The sequence below is a fragment of the Marmota monax genome, unplaced genomic scaffold (genome assembly GCF_021218885.2).
Source record: "Marmota monax isolate L192 unplaced genomic scaffold, Marmota_monax_Labrador192_F-V1.1 WCK01_AAM20220418_F8-fsc00062, whole genome shotgun sequence".
Taxonomy (NCBI): Eukaryota; Metazoa; Chordata; class Mammalia; order Rodentia; family Sciuridae; genus Marmota; species Marmota monax.
The window spans coordinates 10,154,829-10,163,948 of record NW_026695221.1 but is presented as its reverse complement, the minus strand read 5'-3'; the positions used below and the strand labels follow the sequence as shown (position 1 = coordinate 10,163,948).

Here is a 9,120-nt window from a genome sequence, read left to right as displayed (position 1 = left end):
AGCACAAAAGTTGATAACAAAAATCAACAAATGGGACTTACTTAAACTGAAAAGTTTTCTCTCAGCAAGAGAAACAATAAGAGAGGTAAATAGGGAGCCTACATCATGGGAACAAATCTTTACTCCTCACACTTCAGATAGAGCCCTAATATCCAGAGTATACAAAGAACTCAAAAAATTAAACAATAAGAAAACAAATAACCCAATCAACAAATGGGCCAAAGACCTGAACAGACACTTCTCAGAGGAGGACATACAATCAATCAACAAGCACATGAAAAAATGCTCACCATCTCTAGCAGTCAGAGAAATGCAAATCAAAACCACCCTAAGATACCATCTCACTCCAGTAAGATTGGCAGCCATTATGAAGTCAAACAACAACAAGTGCTGGAGAGGATGTGGGGAAAAGGGTACTCTTGTACATTGCTGGTGGGACTGCAAACTGATGAGGCCAATCTGGAAAACAGTATGGAGACTCCTGGGAAAGCTGGGAATGGAACCACCATTTGACCCAGCTATTGCCCTTCTTGGACTTTTCCCTGAAGACCTTAAAAGAGCGTACTACAGGGATACTGCTACATCGATGTTCATAGCAGCACAATTCACAATTGCTAGACTGTGGAACCAACCCAGATGCCCTTCAATAGATGAATGGATAAAAAAAATGTGGCATTTATACACCATGGAGTATTACGCAGCACTAAAAAATGACAAAATCATAGAATTTGCAGGGAAATGGATGGCACTAGAGCAGATTATGCTTAGTGAAGCTAGCCAATCCCTAAAAAACAAATACCAAATGTCTTCTTTGATATAATGAGAGCAACTAAGAACAGAGCAGGGATGAAGAGCAGGAAGAAAAGATTAACATTAAACAGATACATGAGGTGGGATGGAAAGGGAGAGAAAAGGGAAATTGCATGGTAATGGAGGGAGACCCTCATTGTTATACAAAATTACATATAAGAGGTTGTGAGGGGAATGGGAAAATAAACAAGGAGAGATATGAATTACAGTGGATGGGGTAGAGAGAGAAGATGGGAGGGGAGGGAGGGGGGATGGTAGAGGATAGGAAAGGTAGCAGAATACAACAGTTACTAATAGGGCATTATGTAAAAATGTGGATGTGTAACCGATGTGATTCTGCAATCTGTATTTGGGGTAAAATTGGGAGTTCATAACCAACTTGAATCTAATGTATGAAATATGATATGTCAAGAGCTTTATAATGTTTTGAACAACCAATAAAAAAAATTAAAAAAAAATAAAAAAAAAGAATTTGATCAAATTGTACTGTTTTATTGTGTGCACATATGAATATATTATAGCAAATTCCACTGTTACATATAGTTATAATGTACCAATAAAAAGGGGAGGGAAAAATACACGAAGACCACTCCAGCTATCTCAGGAGCCTTTAAACTGAGGTATGTGGAAGCAGTGGCTGAAAGGAGATGAGTTTATGTAGGAGGAGAGAATTGATTTTTGTCTTAAAAGAACCATTCTGGCTAATATTCTGAGGAAATGGCTCAGATTGAGATCATGCAGATTTGGTTTTAGAATTGTGCTTTGGTGTGTTCTAGTTCTGTGACCTTGATCAATTTAGAACAATATGGAATATAAATAGAACATCTTTATGTCATATTTCCTTATTTATAAAATAAGAATTTTGCTATCTTTCCTCATGATAAGACCATGTACGTGAAAACATCTTGAAGTGTGAGAGTGTTTAGTATTCCACCTGCCCCTCTATACTAAGTAGATGATCCAGTAATATTGTGTTGAGAAACTGATGTAAGCATTATGAACTGCTGCATATTTATACAGCAAACAGAAAAGAATAATTTTATTCTTAAAAGTGGACTGTTGAAAACTCAAAATTCTCAAGAGCTAAAGAAAAGTTGACTGCTATGTACTATTAAGTAAAATGGGGGGGACAAGGGTAGGAAAGTGGGGGAGGGGGACAGAGAAGTACCTACAATATTCTTTAAGCCCCATAAAAGATTAATACCTACTTTGTATTCTCCTTGCTCTCTCTGTCCTGGGAGAGGCCTTCACTTTCTTAAGTATGGAATGGTTATAAAATCATCTACATTAGTGGGGGTGGAAGGAAGTTCAGGCTGACCCTGCAACTGGACTGATGGGAAAAGAAATCTGTCTGGATCTCATGTTCTCTACCATGAGGGTTTTATTGAAAAAAGAAAATTTGGAATATTGAGAGAGTAAGGGGGAAGACAGAGGACAAAGAATGGGTAAGGCATGAATAGAAAAGATATTTGAGCATCCTGTCTGATGCTCAGGCAGAAGCAGATGTGATAAGTCGTTGATGCTATAGTGATATAATATAAATTGAGCCAAGTATGATGGTAAAGGCTTTTTGCTGCCTGAGTCAGAGCAAAAAGCAGAGGCCCCGTCTTCTAGACCTTGTTGCAGAAAGGTTGATTCCGACAGCATATAATTTGCATCCTCGTTCCATGAGAGAAAAGGTTCATAGATGGGCACATGTTCTCACACCCTTGAACCATGAATTGGAGTTTATCACCTGAAAGGAGTAAAGACAGACTGGAATTAACAGAAACCTTCCTTTATTCATGATGCCCTCATGAAGGGCTGGCTACCACCCCTGTGTGTGTATTTTTCTCCCCTTTCCCTTCTATCTTCGTCCTCTGGGATCTTTCACCATCAGTTGCACACTTCTTGTATTTTCAGTTTGTTCCTCTCTCCTGATTACCTTTCTGGTTTACAAACATGCTCAAGTTTCCCCAACTCAAAAAGATAAAACAAAGAAATCTTTCTCTTGACCATGCTACTCTCCTATACTATCATTTCCCCACAAACTTCTCCAAAGAGTTGACTGTCGTCAACCTAATCCTGCTTATATCTGGCCCCAAGACACTCTGATTCATTACTCCACTATTCTGAAAGGGTACTTGAGTTCTAGTCATTCTGCTGCCCTTCTCAGGACTTGACCTCTCTGCATTTACATAGTGCTGATGACTTCTTTCTCTCTCTTTTTGAACTGCATAATCTCATTTGTTTATGCAAAAAAAAAAAAGTTGAATACATAGATGCCAAGAGTTGAATAGTGGTTACCAGGAACAAGGAGTGGGAGTGTTGGGACTTGAGGTAGAAAAGGGGAGATAATAGATCAAAGTGTAAAAAGTTGAAGTTATGTTAGTGAATAAGTCTACAGATCTAATATACAATATGCTGACTGTAGTTAATATTGTAGTATGCAACCTAGATGTCCTTCAATAAATGAATAGATAAAGAAACTGTGATATATATACCGATGGAATATTACTCAGCATTAAAAGAGATTAAAATTTGCAGGTAAATGAGTAGAGTTGGAGAATATCATGCTAAGCGAAGTAATCCAATCCCCAAAAACCAAGGCTGAATGTTCTCTCTGATAAGTGGGATATTGATCCATAACGGGGGAGATGGGTGGAATGGGGAAAATGGAAGAATTTTGATTGGGCAAAGGGGAGGGAGGGGGAATGGGCGTAGGAAAGATGGTGGAATGAGATGGATATCATTACCCTAGGTACATGTATGACTGCACATATGGTGCGACGCTACATCGTGTATAACCAGGGAAATGAAAAGTTTTGCTGCAATGGTGTATAATGAATCAAAATGTATTCTGCTGTTATATATACCTAGTTAAATAAATTAATTAGAAAAATATAATAGTATGTACTAGAAATTTGCTAAGGCTGTATAGATTTCAGGTGCTCTTAGAGCAACACAAAAAGTAACTATGTAAGGATGAAGTATAATGCATGTGCCATAAATTTATCCTTTTAAAATTAATAACACAATATTGTTTAGTATATTCACAGAATTCAAGCATCATCACTAATTTTAGAATATTTTTATCACCCCCAAAAGACATTCCATTCCCATTAGCAGTTACTTCACTGGCCCACATCTTACAAGCTTTTTCTGAAAACTACTTTCTCCCTAATTTCTCTGCACCTCTAATCTCTCCTTCCCCTGTGAGCACCCATTGCTTTTCTGCCTTAAGATATTTACCAATTGTTCCTTTGCAATATTGTTTCCTGTTTCTTACATTGGGCCATAATCTATTTGTACATAGTCTATATTTGATTCATTTTGCTGTAAGGACCCATGGTATGTGTCATTAATGTTTCTTAAGTGATGGTGGATGAATGCACACATTGTAGAATTGTGGGCAAAATGGTATTTCTAATGAGAGACCAGACAACTGACAGAGTTAGGCAATGATCATGGAATGGAAGTATCCAAGATCTCATTTTGGGGATGAGGAGTGAGTATAAGGGTAGAGAGATGTGGGAATATATTTAGTTTTGGCAACCTGTGGACATAGATTTGTAGACAAAAGTTTATTAAATTTATTCATATAGTATTCGATAAATGCCTGCCATGTGCTGAACATTGTACTATGTTCAAGGAACATAAGCCATGAAAAAAACAAACCATAGTCCTGAGCTTACAGTCAATGTCTCAGTGGTCTAAAGGGCAATACACAACATTTCTTTAAAATAGAAAGAGTGCCAATCTCCCTGCCTCCTTTTAAGATCATTAAGACCTGTTGGGGAGAGTCTCTACCTCCCCATCAGTACTTGGGATTCTATTCTGAATCCTTAAAAGCATGAGGTTCTTCTGAATCTCCAAGTTCCTGATCCCTCTCCTAGACCACTGCCCTCTCCAACTGCCCTGTATTAGTATATAAGTTGGTTAATGTATTCTCTGGCAAAGACTGCCTTTAGAGGTCCCTACATACCTTCAAAGATCTTCTTTAGCATGCACTGCTGGGAATTCTGAGTGGTGCAGACTCCTTCACCACGAAGGCATTTTCCTTGCTCAGTCATATAAGCGCATGTGTAGCAACTTAACATTGTGCCTGAAATTTTAAGATAAGCCTGATGAAATTCCCATACAGATCAGATGTGTATATGTGAGTCACACATCTGGGAGAGACCATGAGTTATAAGTAGCCTGGATAAAAAATTAATTTCTTAATTCTTGTTGGGATCTGCGGGATTTGTGTTTGATAGAGGATATTCTCTATTCTAGAGGAAATTCCTTTCATTCGTATTGCTTCATCTATGACCTTCATTGCTGATGAATCCCAAGTTTATCTAATACTGACTTTTACTATAGTTCATATCTTTATTGGCTTCCTAGATGTTTATAATTAGATGCCTTTTTGTCATGTCTTACCTGATAGGAGCATGTTGTCATGTGACTGGCTCCCTTTCCTGCTTCTTGTCATACTCTCACAAAGCACAAACATTTGGATTCAAATTTGACCAACTAATAAGCTATTTTAGAGTATTGTTGCAAACCTTGTAAAGAGTCTACGTTATTTTCCATTTTCAAATTGGCCTTGTTCTTCTTTTCTTTTTAAATTTATTTTAAAATATTTTTTTAGCTGTAAATGGACACAATAACTTTTATTTATTTATTTTATGTGTTGCTGAAGATCAAACCCATTGTTACAACCCCATCCTCTCAAATTGACCTTGTTAAAGGTTGCTGAAATATTTCCATGTTACCTCTTTTCATTTTCTCTGTTTATAATCTCCTAGTTCAGGAAGCATAAAGTAAGGAAAGGGGGAAAAAATTGTGCTTTAAACAGACCTAAAGTGTGTGTGTATTTGCAATATGGAGGTTGAATTCAGGGACCCTCAACCACTGAACTAATTATCTCCAGCCCTTTTTATTTTATTTTGAGATAGAGTACTTTTGCTAAGTTGTCCCAGCTGGCCTCAACCTGGGGATCCTCCTACCTGGCCCTCCTGAGTTGTAGATAGGCCTAAGTTTGAATCCACCATTACCAATTTCTAGCCATGTAACTTTGGGCATATTATTTTTACCTTGCTTCTCCCATCTGAAAATTTAGAATAATAATGCTTATGCAATGGGGTGAAATATGAGGCATTTTATGTCTGTTATTAACTTGAGGCATCAAACTTAGGGTCTTATTTTTCTTCCTTGACCAACCCCTTTTAAGTAAGTCACAGAATTGCAGTTCTGGGAACTAATTTTTGTCTCTAACAGAACTAATTTTTGTCTCTGCATGCTTCATATTCTGTTAGTCTTCAGAACTTTGCATTTTCATGAGCTGCTTCTAGGGGAGTCATTGGGCATTTATATTCAGAATATCTTATGGAGAATGTAATTGGAAGGGCAACTGGCATTTTGTATTTGTATAATTGTTCTTAAAGAGGGTCCTGCAAATTATGTGACTTTCAGGCCCCAGAAACCTGGAACAGCCTTTTGGTATTGTGCAGAGACCTAGAAAACCTTTGGGAGAGCTATTTGTGAAGTGTTAATGGTTGCTTCTTTAATACTTCTTCCCTAAAATTGGGTTCTCCTGATGTGTTCCCCACTCCCCACTTGAAGCTACTTTGGCTCACCTGGAGATGTGCTTGCAAATGGTGTACTTGAAAGCTGTTCAGCTGAAGACGGTTCACCTGAGGACTTTTCACCTGCAGACACTTCACCTGAAGGTGCTTCACCTGAAGTGTGCTCAGTGGCAATATGTTTACGTGTCATCTGTTCGCTGGAAATATGCTCACGTGAAACCTGTTCACCTGAACCATGTTCTCCTGAAGGCTGTTCTCCAGAAGGCTGTTCTCCAGAAGGCTGCTCTCCCGAAGGCTGTTCTCCTACAGGTTGTTCTCCTGAAGGCTGTTCACTTGAAGTGTGTTCACCTGAAGGCTGTTCACCTGAAGGCTGTTCACTGGAAGCAGGTTCACCTGATGACATTTCACCTGAAGGCTGTTCACCTGAAATGTGCTCGTTTACATGTTCACTTGCATGCTCGCTCTCAACATGTTCACCAGAAGTGTGCTCCCCTTCACTATGCTCGCTGGAACCATGCTCACTTAAAACAGTCTCACCTGAAGAAGTATCATATAAAGCATCAACATCTGAAGGGTTTGCAAGTGAAAAGTATTCACTTGAAAGTTGCTGAACTGGAGCTTGATGATCCATTGAGCCCAGGGACTCATCAGGCTGATCTGGTGCTCCTGGGATGGAGAAGAAACAGAAGAGAAATGGAGAAGGTGAGAGTGGGGTAGAGGTTACTTTTCCATGTTTTGAGACAAATGGAGACTCCTAAGTTTCTTGTAGGTCTAAATCAGTTACTTGAAGATAGTTGACTTCCCCCCAACACCTGCACTAATTACCCCAAGAGACCAGGGAGGATGGAGGTATTTAATAAAAACACAGAAACCTCCTCTGGAATTAAAGGAAAAAATTTTAAGGTATATTAAGAACTCCATGGGGGTGGGGGTATTCACTCATCCATGCATCAAAAGCACCTGAAGGAGCCAGGCACGGTGGCAAATGCCTGTAATCCCAGCAGCTCAGGAGGCTGAGGCAGGAGGATCCCAAGTTCAAAGCCAGCCTCAGCAAAAGCGAGGCACCAAGTACAAAATAGGGCTGAGGACATGGTTCAGTGGCCAAGTGTCCCTGAGTTCAATCCCCGGTACCCAAAAATAAAAACAAAAAAAGGTAAGATTTGATTTGATAAGGCTTTTGGTAGATTTTTGTTTTAAAAATTTGTTACATAAATATCTGCCCAGCTGATTCTTTAATACTTAACAAAATTTTTAAATAAGAGATGCTTCTGATAATAGGAAACAGGTTTGGAAAATATGCTAATTTTTTAATCATTCTTAGAGTTTATAGTTTATTACTTCACTACGTGACTAGCACATAGCTACCATCTCGTGACTGGGTATCTTTGTTTCTGAGTCAACTTTGTGAAAGTCTAAAAGGCAAAAAGCAAAATTTCTGAAAGCTAGTATTAGAGAAAACACTCTGTCACTTCACAAACAGCACAGAGCTCATAAATCTCTCTCTTGTAGGAGGCAGCCCTCCATAAATAGGGAATCCTGAAAGAGAAAATACAGAAACTGGATGGATGAACATAGCCATGAAGGAAAGGCTTATAAGGTTTCTGGCCCAAAGCCCTGTGTGTTCTGAGAGAGTTTTCTGGGCACATCACCTTCCTATCTCATTATAGCTTTGCTTGGCACCTTAAGTATACAAGGATCCCTTGCACTCAATTGATGGGAACAAACCTTTGCTGAACTTCTGCTGAGCTCCTAGGCCTGTTCTTCTGTCTCACAGAACATCAGGCACAAATGTTGAATGGCTAAATGAAATAGGAATAGGAACATGCCCTCTGACTATAAAGCCATAACTAGGAGAAATCAACTGGTTCAGGAGCTCTCAGAGATAGTCTAATTACTCTTAATTCTGATTTGGGTAACTAGGAGACTGGTCTTACTTCTTCAAGGGCAAAAACGCCTTAAAGGTGGCCCCTTACATACCCAAGCTAACAGAGAAGACTCACCTCTAACAGATCCAAGCAGATGAAAACTCATTAGTAAGATTAACTGGTTCATCTGGATTTAGAAAAAGAAGGGCCTCTAGTGTGGGGCACCCAAGAGCTGTAAAGAAACTGTGAGCAGGAGCTCCCAATACTGAATCAGAGCTTCTGGGAATTCTAGAACCTCAGGAACAACCCATGATTACTCACAATGGGTTGTGCTCTGAGGTCCTCATGTGGCCTGTCTAGGCAAGTTGACCCTTAATAATTCAAGGAAATTTCCACTAGTGAAGCCTAGTGAGTATTTTTTATGTTGGGGTTATCTGCCCTATCTTAAAAAAGAAAAAAGTATTACCAAAATACATATATTCTTTGTAATAAATTTTTAAAAAATGTCTCTCTTAAGTATTCTTGACAATGAAGTGTGGTGGGCTGCTTATTTTCTGTTTGATTCTCTAAATCAGCCTTTCTTGCCCTGATTTGTACCCCAGGAGGCTCATCTCTGTTGACTTCATTACTTGAGTACTGGTTGGGATTTTCTTCATATTGAATTTAACCAATGGAAGATTGGAGGGGAGAAAGGGAAGGAAGTAGAGAAAGAGGACTATTTTTTTTCTATTCTTTCTTGCCACAGTGGTGTTTTCAACCAGCCTATAGTAACATGTTTTCCTTTTACTGACCCCTTCTGCCTTGGGATAATAATGATTTACACTGTTGCTGAAACCTGGATGCTCCACTTTTTTTTTTTATCCCCACTTATCCCCACTTACTAGTGTAAATAG

At 38.9% G+C, this 9,120-nt stretch overlaps 1 protein-coding gene across 3 annotated transcripts; it reads right to left on the bottom strand.

Moving 5' to 3' along the window:
- Positions 1 to 2,420: 2,420 nt before the first annotated feature.
- Acrv1 (acrosomal vesicle protein 1) lies at positions 2,421 to 8,414 on the bottom strand. 3 transcript variants are annotated; one of them, XM_046432825.1, is made up of 6 exons: positions 8,363 to 8,414; positions 6,960 to 7,028; positions 6,583 to 6,785; positions 6,414 to 6,447; positions 4,775 to 4,894; positions 2,421 to 2,545 (listed from the first exon to the last, which is right to left on the bottom strand). In XM_046432825.1, the coding sequence occupies exons 1-6, from the start codon at positions 8,412 to 8,414 to the stop codon at positions 2,421 to 2,423; spliced, it is 603 nt and encodes a 200-aa protein (XP_046288781.1). The 3 variants fall into 3 exon arrangements, with proteins under 3 accessions (XP_046288781.1, XP_046288779.1, XP_046288780.1); XM_046432823.1 differs by having other exon boundaries at positions 6,414 to 6,477; positions 6,583 to 7,028; XM_046432824.1 differs by lacking the exon at positions 6,414 to 6,447 and having other exon boundaries at positions 6,576 to 7,028.
- Positions 8,415 to 9,120: the final 706 nt, after the last annotated feature.